At 39.4% G+C, this 15,610-nt stretch overlaps 1 protein-coding gene across 1 annotated transcript in view; it reads left to right on the plus strand.

Moving 5' to 3' along the window:
• Positions 1 to 15,610, plus strand: part of SASH1 (SAM and SH3 domain containing 1) — a 223,751-nt gene that overhangs the window by 163,783 nt on the left and 44,358 nt on the right. Inside the window, 3 exon segments of the mRNA XM_032216012.1 lie at positions 2,925 to 3,057; positions 8,310 to 8,653; positions 13,567 to 13,638. Of these exon segments, the coding sequence (XP_032071903.1) occupies positions 2,925 to 3,057; positions 8,310 to 8,653; positions 13,567 to 13,638 (549 nt within the window).

Below are 15,610 nucleotides of genomic sequence, written 5' to 3' on the forward strand. Positions count from 1 at the left end.
TCAATATCAATTATTATTCAACTATATCTGTTACAAAAAAGAACAATTAGGTTTAGCTAGTTTTCAATTGTATTCTTCAATCTATCAGCCAGTTCCAAATTATATATATTACTATCCATATCAGTCATTATTCAGCTATAATCTATTACACATTAAGGTAATCAGATTTAACTAATTTTAAATTGCATTCTTCCATCTGTCAGCCAGTGTCTCTCCAATAGCAAAATCTTCTCAAACCAATTGCCACGCGTTGGATAAATTTACCAAATGTTTTCATAAGCAAATCCAGACAAAGATATCTTCGCACCTTTGGACTCTGAATATCAGTGATGAAATAATAATGTTGTCCCGGGCTTGTAAAATTTTCCAAATTAACTTTAATTCTCAAGGGTGGATTTTCCATTCCTCCTGCACTCTGTCTCTTTAAATGAGTCTTCTTTATAGCTCCCCCCCTCCTTTCTTCCTCTGAGATAGACCGGACACCATTTCTCACATTTTCCATTTGTATTTCAGGAACATTTAGACATTCAACGATCTCAGTTTTTACTTCATATTTTAAAATCAGATGATCCAATTTTCTTTCCAGCCTCTGATAAGAGTCAAAAGCTCTCTACATTGCGGAAAAAAGAATCTGAAATGAAATCTTAGAGGTATTTTGAGATGCCATGATGTGTCGCAGTTAAAAATTGCAAGCTCTTTTTTTTTCCACAGACTTCGAAGCACTTTTCTAGTCTCTTGCAGGCTGTGCAATCTTATCTGATCGTAAACAGAGCCAAGTAATAAAGTAATAAAAATGTCGAATCATGACGGGCTGATTAGTAGAAATTAAGTTTTACGATCCACTTAGGGAGAGTCAGAGGGGGGAGGATGTCGAGGAGTTTCTTTGAAGCATTTAAGAAGTAAAGTAGCCACCAGCCATAAATCCATTAAAAAAAAACCAATTCGCCGCTAAATTTTCCTATTCTTTGGTTTCAGTTAACTTAAGCTTTAACGCGGACAGTCTCTCTTGGATAATAAAATCAGCTTACCAGATGACATCACTTCTACCATTCTTAGGGGCAACCTGCAGTTTCAGTTAGCACGCAGCTAATCCAGAAAGGAATTGGCACGAGGAGTTAATACCCCCCCCCCAGAGACCTGCGGGTGTCTCTGAGGTCCTGGGTCTCTCCTCACCTTCACTGTTGTCTCCGGGACAGCTAGAGTTCAAAGAACCCGTCCAAAAATCCTTCGGTATAGAGGAATTTCAGGAGTAGCCTGAAACTCCATCTTCTCACTGCTAAGCCCCGCCTTCTTCTCCTGGTGCTCCATTTCTTAGCCAAGGAAGCCAGTGTTACCCGAAGACACTTTCATGGTCATCTGGCTGGCATGATTGTACGACATGGTGCATGGAATACTGTTCCCTTCCCACCAAAGTGGTGCCTATTTTTCTACTCACATTTGTATGCTTTCAAACTGCTCGGTTGGCAGGAGCTGGGATGAATTAATAGAAACTTGCCCCATCGTGCAGTGCTCAGATCTCAAACCTGGGCTGTCAAACTCAACGTCTTTAACCGCTTAGCCATCACGTCCCCAGCTTGATACATATGACATGATATACATTTGCTGTTAAATAAAGCTTATTTTGTCTGACTTAAAAACAGATAGACAGCAAGGCCCAATGTCAACCTGGCAACTTAAATGACCCAAAGTTCATCCACAGGAAGTCGCTCTTGGGGTTCTGAGCTGGGAGTCTGGAACGGGGATGAATTGGTCAGGGGCTGTGTGTGAAAGCAAAGGCCAAAAGAGAGTCTTTGGAGAGCTCCAGCTGGAATCTTCTCCGCTCCTTGGAATGCAAGGCTTGTACAGTGGCAGTTCTGTACTGTAAAGCCAAGAGTTAAGTTTCCCTCTCCTTTTTTCCCCTCTTTCTTTCTTTGGTCTCCCCCTTTCTACTTTTGCACACAGAAATTCTAAATGGGGCCAAACAGAGGAAGTAGCATATTGAGCGCTGGGTCTGGCTTGAAAATGAGAGCTCTGATTTGGTTCACAAGGAATGGATTGTTTCAGCCTGTGGTGTCACTGCTGCTGGAGAGGGAGGATTCTTTATGTCTCTGTAATGCTGGATACTTGAGGGAAAACAGCTGGAACGGAGCAGGCAGCATCAGAAGTGAGACCAAATGGGAAGCTGGGGAATATGGGCTAAACTAAGAGCCTTGCAAAGGTCAGAGTTTTTCTTTGGTCAGTTCTTGAGGAATGCTCGGTCTTTATTAATAGCCAATCTTGAGAATCTTAAAATGAGAAGCCCAGGATGGGGATAAGAGGGAAAAAAATTATAATAAAATACATTGGAGTGGAGACGATGAGCTCTCCTCTTCGTTCCCTCCCCTTCCCTCTCTCCTTTCCCACCTCCTCGTTTTTTGCTGCTGTTGCTGTTTTGATTTTCCTTGTTAAGGCTGGGAAAAAAGGAGTCAATGGGAGTGTTTCAGTTCAGGGCAGAAAACCAGGCTTTTCAATGTGGAAGTTTCGCCAGGCCAGGAAGACCATTGCCTGACCCAAACCACAGGAGCTTAACTAACAGGGCTCAGAGAGTGCTAGGGAACTGTCCTGCCTGGGCTGTGTGGGAAAGCAACGTGGAGATTGCTGTTATTACACAATGTGCAGCGGCAGAGAGGACGATGAGGGCTGGAACACGTTTTGGTGCCTGAGAGTTACTTTGTGCTCATTTAGAAGTAAAATGGTACGTTCCATTCTTTTTAAAGTACTGTGTGTGGGGGGGGGGAGGGGGACAGAGAGGGAGGGAGAAGAAATTGTGAATATTCAGGATGACAGAAGAATTGTTTCAAGTTTCAAGGTTTGCCTTGTTTTAGGACTCTGGAAAAAAGAGACGCTTCTCTGCCTTGAGCTGTGCAACAATTCCTGTACTAACATTTTCTTTTGCTTCTTGCTAGTCAAGAGAACCATCAGAGGATGAATCGGAAGAATCAGTGAAGTTCAAGAGACTGCATAAGTTAGTCAACTCTACTCGCAGGGTGAGAAAGAAATTAATTCGAGTGGAAGAAATTAAAAAACCCAGCACTGAAGGTAAGAATTAGCAGCTTTAACAAGATGATGTTGCTGGTAGCGGTTAGAATGGCATGGTGGAGAAGGTGGGTGTGCCATCCCTTTGGAAAAGCGTATGAGAAACTTGCCAGAAGAAAAGAAGAAACATTTGGTCGCCCTCTGAATTGATGTTTTTTTAATGCACTCTGCTCAAATAATCAGCTGGATCAGAATAGCTCTTTGTATTATCGGTCTAAATTTATGGCTATACAGTATTGTCCGCTGTTTTCTAGGTACTGTTACCTACCGTGGGGGTTTTTTTTTGTGGCTGGGTAGTCTTCTTTTATTGCAACATAATTATTGGGATAGTCTCAAGTGAAAAGGCAATAGAGAGGCTGTTGGTGGTGGATGGGTTGTACCATCCATCCTTTCACCACCTTCCCCATTCCCATCCTAGAAAAATCTGCAGTCCCAAAAGTAGCTTTTGGGGAGTGCATCTGGGGCAGAAAGCTCTATCAGCCAAACAGAATTCCTCCTGAAACTGGCAGACACGGGACAGTCCCAAGAAAAGGGGCTCCCTGATCCATAACCTTGGCTACCAAAATTCATTAGAATTCTTAGCTCTGCATTTGTCAGTATAGTAGGAGAATCTGCATACTGAATATACACACTTTTCCAGGAAGTGACTAATGTGACATGAGGTTTTCATCAATGAAATGTAATAGCGAATACTAGATTAAGAGTCTGAGGGGAGCAGAGTACTGGTAGGAGAAAAAGATACATTGCCTTTCTGGTTTAAAAAAGTTTTTTTTTTTAAATAAAAGCCTCTGCCACTTTGCTTCGTTCTTGCTTTTCCCCCCCCTGCAAATTCTGAAGCCAAGAAATGTGATTTGCAAATGAGCTGTGTTATTCAGGGTGAGTGGGTGGGGGATGAAAAACTGTAAGAGAAAATGCAAGTGGGTTTATCCCATAGGGTTAGAAAGCGAGTCAGTTTCCCATGGGATGCTGAAACATCTGCCTGACCAAAACCACACCCTTCAAGTTTGGCAAATGGTTCTTTCAGCAGGAACGATGAGCTTGTCAGAAAATAGACATGTATCACTTGAATAGAAGTCAAAGAATGCCACATTGATTCCATGGGTGGGAGAGTTTAACCCTTTAAAGTAAAATATAGTGAGTTGTACTTTTATAGCATTTATTAGATTTGATTTTAAAAATAAAATGACAAATTGACATTAAATATTATTCCGCAGCAATAACTAATTAGGAATGTACACTTAAATTTAGGAGAGGAAAAAAGAGGCCTGATAGAGATGTGATATTTTTTGTGATAATAAAAATATCTAGGGAAAATATCTAAGGACCTTTTCTGAGCTCTTGAAATCAAAGGCAAAGAAAGCTTGTTCCATTCTCAGTTTCTCCAGGGGTAGGCCTCAACATATGACCATAATGAACCCAAAATTTCTGTTTCAAAGTGAAATCTTTGTTAAGTGAGTTTTACCCCATTTTACCAACTTTTCTTGCCACAGTTGTTAAGTGAATCACTGCAGTTGGTAAGTTAGCAACACAGTTGTTAAGTGAAACTGGTTTCCCCATTGACTTCATCAGAAAGTTGCAAAAAGTGATCCCATCACCCCTGGACATTGTAACCATCATAAATATGAGTCAATTGCCAAATATCTGAATTTTGGTCATGGGGATGCTGCTATGGTTCTAAGTGTGAAAATGGTCATAGGTCACTTTTTTCAGTAATGTAACTTTGAACGATCACTAAATTAATACCTATGAACTTTAACTAAACCATATTTATTTATGTGTGTGTATGCGTGTGTGTGGGTGTGTTTTCGTACATTTTTCACGAGTGTAGGTATGCTGGTCTTGTTGTATTCAGGTCTTTTCCCGTGTAAGATTGAGAGTATCTTGGCGACGTTTCGACAAGGTCCCACTCGTCATCTTCAGGCTGATGCCTTTGGCTTCATGCTGTTCAAGCAGAGCACAATTGGAACTGCCGTCTTTCTATAAATATTGGTGGGTGGGTGTGAAGTGCTGGCTTTGTTGCTGTAAGTGGGTTGGTTGGCTGTGTTGTTACATCTTGATTAGTTGATGGAGTTGATGTATGCAGATTAGTCAGCTGTTTCATAACATCCTGTGTGGCTGAGGCACTAGCTGTGTGCCCATTAGTCTTTTGTGTTGTAACAACCTGGATAATGGGTTGTGTGATGACATTTCTGAGCCCTAGTTTAGTGATATCCTGAGTCCTGTGCTGCAACATCCTGGGGGATAACCTCCTGAGCCTTTGTGTTGTAACTTCCTGAGTTCTGTGATGTAATGTCCTGAGCAGATGGCTGTGATGTGACATCCCGGGCTTTGGTTTCGCTCCGAGTTTGTGGTCTGGCCATGTGTTCATGGCGTGTGTCAGTTTGCTTTGTGTGGGGGTCGGAGGGGGGTGCAGCAGTTGGTGATGCCGCTGTGGTTTGGCTTCTGGATGGTGGTTGCATTTCGTCTATGGGATGGGTTTGGGTCTGAGTCTGGTGAGGGTGATGGTGGTGGTGTCCTGTGTTGTTCTGGGTCCGGTGTCAGTTTTCGTGGCTGGGACTCGTTTGTTGACTAGTTTCCAGATGTCTGGTAGGCAGGAGGTATCATCACGTTTATTCATGTTGTGGGGGTGTTCTCTATTTCAATGGCTTCCGTGTGTGTGTGTGTGTGTGTTTGTTTGTGTGTGTGTGTGTGTGTGTGTGGTGTGTGTGTTTTAAATTTTAAATAATAAATTAAGGCTACGTAGGCTATCCATATTTGGTGCGGGAAGAAAGATCAGCAGAGGATAGGAATTTATATTGACATACATAGACACACTTTGTAGTAAGGGTTGGATGTCACCTCTAACTCAAAACATTTCTTATAGCTGAGACCAATGCCCTTTTGGTCATTTGCTATGGTCATCGCCTTAATAGCTTATTATTTTGATGACTGCATTGCAAGTCAAAAGGGAGCATTTCAGCCTTCATCAGTTTCAAAATCTAAAGTTTTGATTGGAGCCAGTTGTAGGGACCGCATAGCACCTATGTTCAACTCCACCAGTTGCCAGTTTGTCTTCCAGCATAAAGCAGAATGTGTTTGGAACCAGTTACTAGAACACAACATCTGCCATTTTCTCTACTCCCCAAACCTCCAATGCCATAACTGCTCCTACATTCTGGCCTTCCTTTTTTGGAGAAGTCCTCATGTCTCTGATGCAGTGGTGAAATTCAAAATTTTTTGCTACCGGTTCTGTGTGCATGGCTTGGTGGGCGTGGGAAAAAATACTGCAAAATCCCCATTCCCTCCCACTCCAGGGGAAGGATACAGCAAATCTTAATTCCCACCCCACTTTGGGGCCAACCAGAGGTGGTATTTGCCAGTTCTCTGAACTACTCAAAAGTTCCGCTACCAGTTCTCCACAACCTGCTGAATTTCACCACTGCTCTGATGCCATTAGGCAAAGAGGTTTCGATAGTAAATTCTATTCCTTTCAGCTTTTCACTATTGGTTTTTTTTTATATTGTTAGGATTGGAATTCAATCATTTTAAGTTAGGTTAGTTTTTTTCTGCAGAGTTTTAAGTCTGTGTTGTAATGTGAAAATGTGACTGTTAATTTTTAGTATAGTTAATCTTTTAGTTATCTGCTCTTCCAGCCAATATTTGAAGAATGTTTGTGTTTCTTTTTTTCTCACACAATGAGTTGTAGCTCTTGCTATTCTATAAATATGTAGACATTTCTTGCTGTGACCTTTCTAAGTACAACATTAGCCTTTTTAGAGTTGATGAAACCCAGGGCACACTTTCCTTTCCAGGATTTTACTTGAGAGGAGAATCAAGTTAGTGCACAAAACATCGAGTGAACCTATTGCAAGATTTGTGTTTAATGAAAACATTTGGAACATTCAAGTTAAAAGTTAAATGTTCAATGTATTTTGTTGGATTCTTTCCCTTCTGTATCTTGTCCCTACTGTCAAAGTAGATAAATATATCGTAATATAGTATGGATTTTCCCTCTCTACTAATAAGCAGGAGGAGGAGGAAAGGAATTTTTTAAAATATAGCTCTCCAAATAGAGTATTCTATTCATACATGACTTTCACTATATTCAGCTTGACTAAAGGTATATAGAGAGAGGATGGGTTATGATGCCTATCATTTTCCCTAATTCCTCCATGTAATCATAGATACACAAGTTTGCTTCCCTACTTTCACCCTTTCTTACTTAAAATAGCACGCTCTGTTTGAAAACTCCCTCAGACAGAAATTCTGTCCACTGCTTTGCAAAATGATTGCACACAAATGTCACAGGCAATAAATTCACAATTGATGACACTATATTAAGCCCAAACTACCTATTTCTAATTTTAAATTCACTTCTTGGCATCGTTCACAGTTGTAGAAACAAAACAGGCTCTGTTCAGAGCTGCTGCTACTGCTGGCGGCTCCTTCTGACATTCCTTTAAATATATGAAAACTGACAGACCATTCACTGCATTCCCTTTTCATTCATAAACTCAGTCTTCTGTATCTGGTTTTCCTTTGATCTTCCTATCTATTTCTCATTTTACTTTATTAACTACATATAAATAGTTGAATTTGTTCTTGCACAGTACATTCTATTCCTTTCAGCTTTTCACTATCGTTTGGGGTTTTTTTTTGGGGGGGGGGGGGTTGAAATTTATTTTAGGTTAGGTTAATTATTTTCAGCAGAGAGTTAGCCTTTTCCAAAAACCATCTAATACTGTTGAGACATACATCAGTGTGCCGGTATTGCTTCTATTGCATCTGTTTATTCCTTGATGGTGTCCAGATTCTTCTATTCTTCAACTGCAGTTAATCCTCTACTTACAACAGTTCATTTAGTGACCATTCAAAGTTACAACAGCACTGAAAAATGTGATGGTTATAATGTGCAGGGTCATATGATCACCTTTGGTCAATGGGAAAGCCAGACTCATTTAACAACCCTGTTTTTAGTAACATGGTTACTGCACTTGCAGCGTTTCACTTAACAACTGTGGCAAGAAAGGTTATAAATGGAGCAGAATTCACTTAACAACTGTCTTGCTTAGCAACATAAATTTTGCACTCACTTGCGGTCATAAGTCAAGGACTATCTGAATTAACTTATCCCCACATGTATTTGGTTGAACAAGACTAAAAGTCGTCTCTTTGGGATATACTTCTCTCCCCCCCTCCCTCTCTCCCACCCTTCTCTCTTTTGTCATGACCGGTTTAGCTAGTGAGAACTAATATAGTGGCATATTCCTTTTCAGGTGTGGATGATCACTCCTTTGACACTCCCACAGGACCAGATGGAAGACCGGCACTTTACTCTGGAATTCACAAGAAACAATTCATTTTGGATAATTCCTCTGAAAAACAGCCAGATAACGAAAGTGATTCACTGACCGTATATCCTTCATCCAGCAGCCTGGACACTTGGGGTACAAACAAGAAATTGCTTAAGACCTTCAGTAAATCTGATAGTCGTGGCCTTATAAAACCACCCAAAAAACTTGGGACATTCTTTTCTTATCCAGAAGAGGATAAAATACCCAAAGTTTGCCGTTCTTTAACGGATGGAGAAATGAAGAACCTTGGCTCTCTCAGTCATGGGGTAAGTAAAGAAAGCATTTGCTTTTATGACAGCAGGTGCAAGCATCATGTCCTGGTATCTTTGGAGGAAATCCAGAGTATCAGGAAGCAGATCCGGTTAAAAAAGGCAGATCCTAATTATTCATGTTCTAGAGCTTTTCTCTGTCAGCGTCCTGCTAGGAAAGGTGTCTCGCCTTCCATCTGTGATATGCAGCTGCTTCATCACAAACCTAAGAGGCTAGGAAGAGGTGGGAGCTGTGGCTTCTCAAACAGAAGGCTTCGAGGGTGCAATTCAGTCAGCGAGTTCAATATCACATATGTGGTGGAAAGAAGCCTGTACAGTCACCTCAACCTATCGCATCTGGTGCGGCCCGTGACTGACAGAACCTTGAGCAAAAGTGAAGAACAGGAGTTGAGGCGGTGCCTGCTGGAGGAAGAGGCGGCGGCAAAGAGGAAGTGGGCTTCCACAGTCGATCGCTGTACAAAAAGGGTTCTTTTGAGAATCCACCAAAAGTCTGTGAGTTTTACACCAAAGGTGGCCACAAGCTTCCATGAGGTTGCAGTCAGCATTGCTGGGGGGGGGGGGTTTCCCCCTCATCATGATGTTTGAAAGGCTTACCATTTCATTGCCTTTCTCTTCTCTTCTCTCCCCTCAACCTTCTCTTAATTATTGGCCAATTAGATATTCTAATAAATATTAAGACATACTATTCTCGTTCCTTGTTCCTAAACTGACAACATTTGAAGGGAAAGCCCTTGCCTTTTAGAATACAAGAAGTACGTTTTCAGATAGAAAGTGGCTTTTATGTTCCATATTTGCTTGAATCAACAATATTAAGAAGAAATAAATAAACATATAACTAAATACATGGAGAGAACCAGTTGGTATAGTGGCACCAGGCTAAAAAGTGGGAGACTGTGAGTTCAAGTTCCATCTTAGCCATGAAAACCAGCCGGGTGACCCTGGATCAATCCCTCTCTTTCAACCCAATTCACCTCACAGGATTGTTGTTCTGGGGAAAATAAGAGGAGGAAATGGAAACTCAGGTTTACCACACTGAGTTATTCATAAAATAAGTTTTTTAGGCACTTTCCAAATATTCCATATGTTTTTTTTTTCTGTGCTTACTCCCATATTTCTCCTCTGATCAGAGCAGCCCACCTTAAGCCTCTGCAGTGTCTTTGCTCCTTAACAAATTCTGATTTCCTCCAGCCTATTAGAAAGATTTGCAGCAAGGCAATTCCACCAGAGAAGAAAAGGTGGGAGGGATCATTTCCATTGCTTTCTTGGCACAGTTGCAAAGCTGCAAGCCCACCAAGCAGCTCATTATGCTGCAGATAACAATATCCAGGGAAAGCAATTCCCTGTGCATTGTGATTTCAGCATAATTGTGGGTTTCCCAGCTGCCAAACTAGTAGTGGTGATGAGTGGGTGATGTGGAGAAATCATATTTCTGTGTACTCTGCATCATTAACTCCTTTAAATGTTGTGATTTATGCAGGGGTGGAAGAAGTGAAGGGACTCAGATTTTAATCTCATTTTATTCTTTATCTCTGTATGCTGACTAGGAGTGGTGAGGGAGAAGTAAGGTGTATGTCAGAGGTGGTATTCAGGTTCTGATCAGTTCTGAAGAACCGGTAGCGGAAATTTTGAGTAGTTCGGAGAACTAGTAAATACCACCTCTGACTGGCCCCACCCCCATCTATTCTCTGCCTCCTGAGTCCCAGCTGATCGGGAGGAAATTGGGATTTTGCAGTATCCTTCCCCTGCTATGCCCACCAAACCACGCCCACAAAACTGGTAGTAAAAAAATTAATCCCACCACTGGTGTATGTGTGTAAAAGAGAGCAAGGAAAGCACTGAACTGAGGAGAAAATCGATATATAAATGAAAATGATACACATAAAGAAGAAGAGATAGAGGGGGGAAAGAGGATCTTACCTATTTTTTTGAGTGAGGATGCAACCATCAACCCATTGTGTAGCTATTAATAACTTCCTTCTGAGAAAATACAGTTCTCAGTGGTTATTAAAAAAAGAAAAGATTGCCACTCTTAATTTTCATCAGGCAAAGATCTGTACAGTGATTAGGATTTCAGTCCATAATGTAAAGTGAAACATTTAATTCCCAGCTCAGATATAGGAAATTAAGGATGAGAGCCAGGGATCTAAAGCCATCTGGAAAGTTCATAGCTGGATTGTATTTTTGAACCATGGTCTCGGGTTGAGGCAATCATGACTAGCATTCCAAGAAACGTAAGGGGAAAAAATGATTCCGACAGACAAAATCTCATTTTGCTAACTTGTAAACTATGCTGCGGTTGGCTGGTAGCCACTGTAAGGCTGGTTTTTTTCCCCCTAGGATAATTTATCATCCAATGCTTCGTATATTAGTGCAGTCTGCCCTACTTTGTAATATATTTTATTAAAAGAATTTCTTTGACAAAGATGGTATGTAGAGAATATTTCAGATGGTGAAATAACACTTTCACTTGACTACACATGATGTGCTTGTATACGAGGCAATAACATACTTTTAAAAAAATACATTTGTCCTGCAAATTATTGGATTGTAAGTCTGTTACTGTTATTTCCTGCGTATTGTCGATATTGGTAGCAGGATTTGAACATCCTTATATTATATGACATAGGCTACGTACGTCATAGGGAGTCTAGCCTAGGTGTGTTCAACCATGGCTGGCTGGGGAATTCTGGGAGTTGAAGTCCACAGATCTTAAAGTTGCCACATTTAAACACTCCTGCTATAACTTGTGTCCATCAGCTAGGAAGATACTAGACAAACTGTAGGTGCCAGGTCTTTTCTATTGTGGCACCCAGATTGTTGAATCTCCCCACTACCAGCTACCCTTGTCACTGTTGAGTTTCCGAAAGTCCCTCAAGATCTGGTTATGCCAGCAGGGCTGGGGTCCCCAGGAATGGGTGAACTAGTGAGGTACTCCGTTATTGTTAGCATCCCTTTGTCTATTAGTCTTTGTTTTAATTTGGTTTTTCATACTTTTTAATGGATTTATTAACTCCTTTTAGCTCTGTTGTACAATGCCCAGAACTGCTTGCTTGTGAGAGGGATGGCTATATAAATTGGTCTAATAATAAAATAAAATAATAACTAGGGTGTGTTGGATTGCATCGTTGGAGAAAAAGCTATATCTCTTCCTTTTTTATGTGAAAACTTGGATTAAGCCCTTTTACAAAGAGCAGATGCTTTATGCCCTGCTTGTGAATTTTAGGCACTATTCTACACTGTGTTCCTCTGAAATCATAATTCATGTTTACTGCAACCTCAGGAGCTTTGGCATCCCTTGTCAATAGGACTGATTACATGTGTTGCTTTTACATATGTTTTGGGCATTTACATTTATTTTAGTGGCCAAAGGCATGCCTAGAACTTTTAAAGTATGTGCATGATCATTTCATTTAAGAATCTACAGTCTCTTCATCTACAGTTTTTATTTAGCATGTTTTTGTGAAGTAATTGGAAGGAATAAACTATATGTCCAATATCAAACATAACAAAAAAGCTGCTTGAAATATAGTGTGTGTTTGTGTGTGTGCGTGTGTATGTGTGTGTGTAGAGCATATTGCCAACTTTTAACTGTGAGGGATTTTTGTGTGTATTTGTATGATTCCATATACCATCCATGCCAACTCTGAATTCTGCTGTCATACATACTCACTGCCTGCATTCATGTTCATACACAAATACATGAAGACCCCCAAATGTAATCCTTGTTTGATATTAAAAGATGATATAAACTTTCTGAGATAACTTTTTAAAATTGTGACAGCATTCCTTTGCTGTTAACCTTCTTGTTAAATGGATGTTTTCAGGGAAAAAATACAATTACATGTTCACCAGCAAAGGCTTGTTTGATGAGGATAAAAACACACTTCATATGGGTTGTATACTAGAGCTTATAATTGGCTTTTAGTAATGTATTAATTGGTAGCAGATTTAATAATGAGATATTACATATACAGCATTTATTATTTACAAAGTATATGATGAAGGATAATGATCATGTCCCCATTTGCTGCTGCTGTTTTTCTATAAGATGAAGAAAAACAGAGGGAATAAGGTTGAAGGACAAGATGTAAATGCATAGATCAAAACATAGAAATAGACAGCCAATTTATTTCTGGAAAAGGCAGACATCTGTATTGTAAAACTGAAGGGGACCAGGCAGTTCTATTGAGCTCCAAAGGCTACTGTCTTTTCAATAACGAACACTTTACATATGAGGATCCTTATTAAGCACCAAGTAAATATGCTTTCACTTGGCTGTGTTTTTCAGCTTTGAAAAGAAAATTAGTGTCATTACGCTGACCTGTTTAGGCAAGCAGAACTATTGTATTCAATGTCAGTTTCTTGTTTGAGATGTTTCTCTAAGAACAACTCTCTTCTCTAATTACTTCTGCAAGATTATGCCACTGCACATATCACCTACTGTATTCTTTCTTGTACTAGTACAAAAACTGCTTTGTTCCAAACAGGCCTTGGTTACAGATATGGAGTCTTTGCAAATGGAAATTGTTGTTTGTTCAGAGATCGAAGATGTCATTATTGACTGAATCAACCAATTGAGAAGATTCTTAAAGTTTTTCGTAAGAAGATTCGTAAAGCTTTTGTCTACGATAAAGTGGAACATTTTGTTGTTAATATTCTCTACCCAAATGACTCACTTAGGAAATAGTTCTCCTTTAGTGAAGATCCTGATCTCAGTATGAAGCAATAAAATAATTAGTAAAAGTCCAGGAAGGGAACATGATGCATGAACATAATCCAGAACATTTTTTCATGCTTGCTGCTGTTATTGTACAATTGAGACATTTCTGTAGTGTCTTCTCTACCTGAGAAAACAATTGACAGTATGCTGATTTTGTGGTAAAATGTTATAAATTTGCCTTATTTCACAGAGAACCTGCAGCTTTGGTGGTTTTGATTTGGCAAATCGCTCACTGCACATTGGAAACAGTCCAGATCAAATTGTGAGTATGACATTCAGTCATAAGATACATTCATAGATACAGCCAAAATGGTGGTGTTTGTAATGTGTTTCAAAATTAAAATGCAGTGGGATTTGCTATAAAAGTAGCGATGAGGATAGCAACAGTTTTCAATTACAATAGATTGAGCTGCTTCTTCATATAGTACTTTTAAATTGCATTTCAAAAAACATCATTTTCCAACAATGACAAATACTTTTATGATTGATTGCCGTCAAGTTGGTATTGACTCATAGTGACTCATAGATTTTCTCCATAAAAATCTGTCCCAAACCTGATTCATTCAGGTCTTCCAATGATACACCCATTCCCATTGTAAATGAATTGATCTACCCTGCTGCTGGTCATCTTTTTTTCTTTCTACCTTTCCCATCAATATAGTTTTTTCCAGAATGATAGGGTTTCCTTAGTATGCCTAAGTAGGTTGATTTGGACATGGTCATTTGTGTCTTGAGTGAGTTGATTTATTTGATGATCTGTTTGTTGTATTGGTTGTCATTGGTGGGGTCTCCTCCAACTTCAAAGTTCAAAAATGAAAACACACTTTCTATTCTGTTTCTTGAAGTTTTGCTTCCATAAGGTGTCACAGGAAATACCATGGTTTGCACTAGTTTGATCTTTGTAGGATAGCCACATCATGGCATAATAATTGTGTTGTTATGATGCTCTCTGACTACATCAATAATTTGTTGATACTAGGGGAAATTATTAGCACTAAAATGAACGTCCAAAAGTATCTCTCCAAATATGAAATGCTTATTATTCTGCAAATACTAATGCCAGACAATGCTCTGTGTAATTCTGAACCATATTTTGTACTTTGAAGTCTTTTAAATTGGGTGTGAGCAGCCTGTGGGCCACATGCAGTCCTGGACAACTAGTAATGAAGCCCCACAAGATCATAAACGTTTAACATTATTACATGCATTTATATGCATTAACTATATTTTATATATGGCCCAAAACAATTCCTCTTCACAGTGCGGTTCAGACAAACCCAAAAGTTGGATATAGATGTTTTAAATTATGATTTTTAATTTTTTTATATTCAAAAGGAGAATGTGTAGCACAATGTCATAAAATTATGAGAGTGATAAGTACTGTACTGCTAGAAAGCAGTAGAAGATTACTCATTCTTTGAAATTCCAAAAGAATAAAAATTAGTTCAGAGGAAGCTTGTCAGTCTGTATGTCAAACAAGAAATCAAGAAATCTTATTTTTCTGAAGGTTCTCATTTGTTAGATATTATTTTCTACATATGATAATTATAACATGAGGACAGGTGAAATGGGCATTTCCTAGGCAATTAGAAAGCAGATTTATTCCACAAGAACAATTAGATAGCTACTAAAAGCCAACTGTTCTAACCATATTTGCCATGGTTTTATTGGCCAGTCAGAATATTTAGCTAAACTAAGTGTATCAGATGAGTGAAAATCATCCTCCCCATCATTATTCTATCCACTGAATAAAGTACATCAAAATAAGCTGATTAAAACTAAACTGGAGCCAGTTTAGGAAAGGTGTAGTGACTAATGCAGAGTAGTCCACTTTTCACATTCTATTTATTCTACCTTTGCTTTCTCACTGAAGAGGCCTGAAGGGGATCTGTGACCACTTGGACAGCTCTCAGCATAATCTTGGATTCCATGAACATAGTAGGCTGAAGCTCAGGTGTAAGGGAAGGTCCCTTTCTGATATTTCAGCAAATATATAGTTCTTCTTCCCACATTCCAGCTGCAAACAAAGCTGAGAAAGGCAGGGATGAAAGATAAAGAAAATGTGAGGATGTAAGGAGCATAGCTCCATCCTGTATCCATTTTTTGCTGCTTATGTTTAGAATAGAATAGAATAGAATAGAATTCTTTATTGGCTAAGTGTGATTGGACACACAAGGAATTTGTCTTTGGTGCATATGCTTTCAGTGTACATAAAGAAAAATAAAATATAATAC

The sequence above is a fragment of the Thamnophis elegans genome, chromosome 4 (assembly GCF_009769535.1).
Source record: "Thamnophis elegans isolate rThaEle1 chromosome 4, rThaEle1.pri, whole genome shotgun sequence".
Lineage (NCBI taxonomy): Eukaryota > Metazoa > Chordata > Lepidosauria > Squamata > Colubridae > Thamnophis > Thamnophis elegans.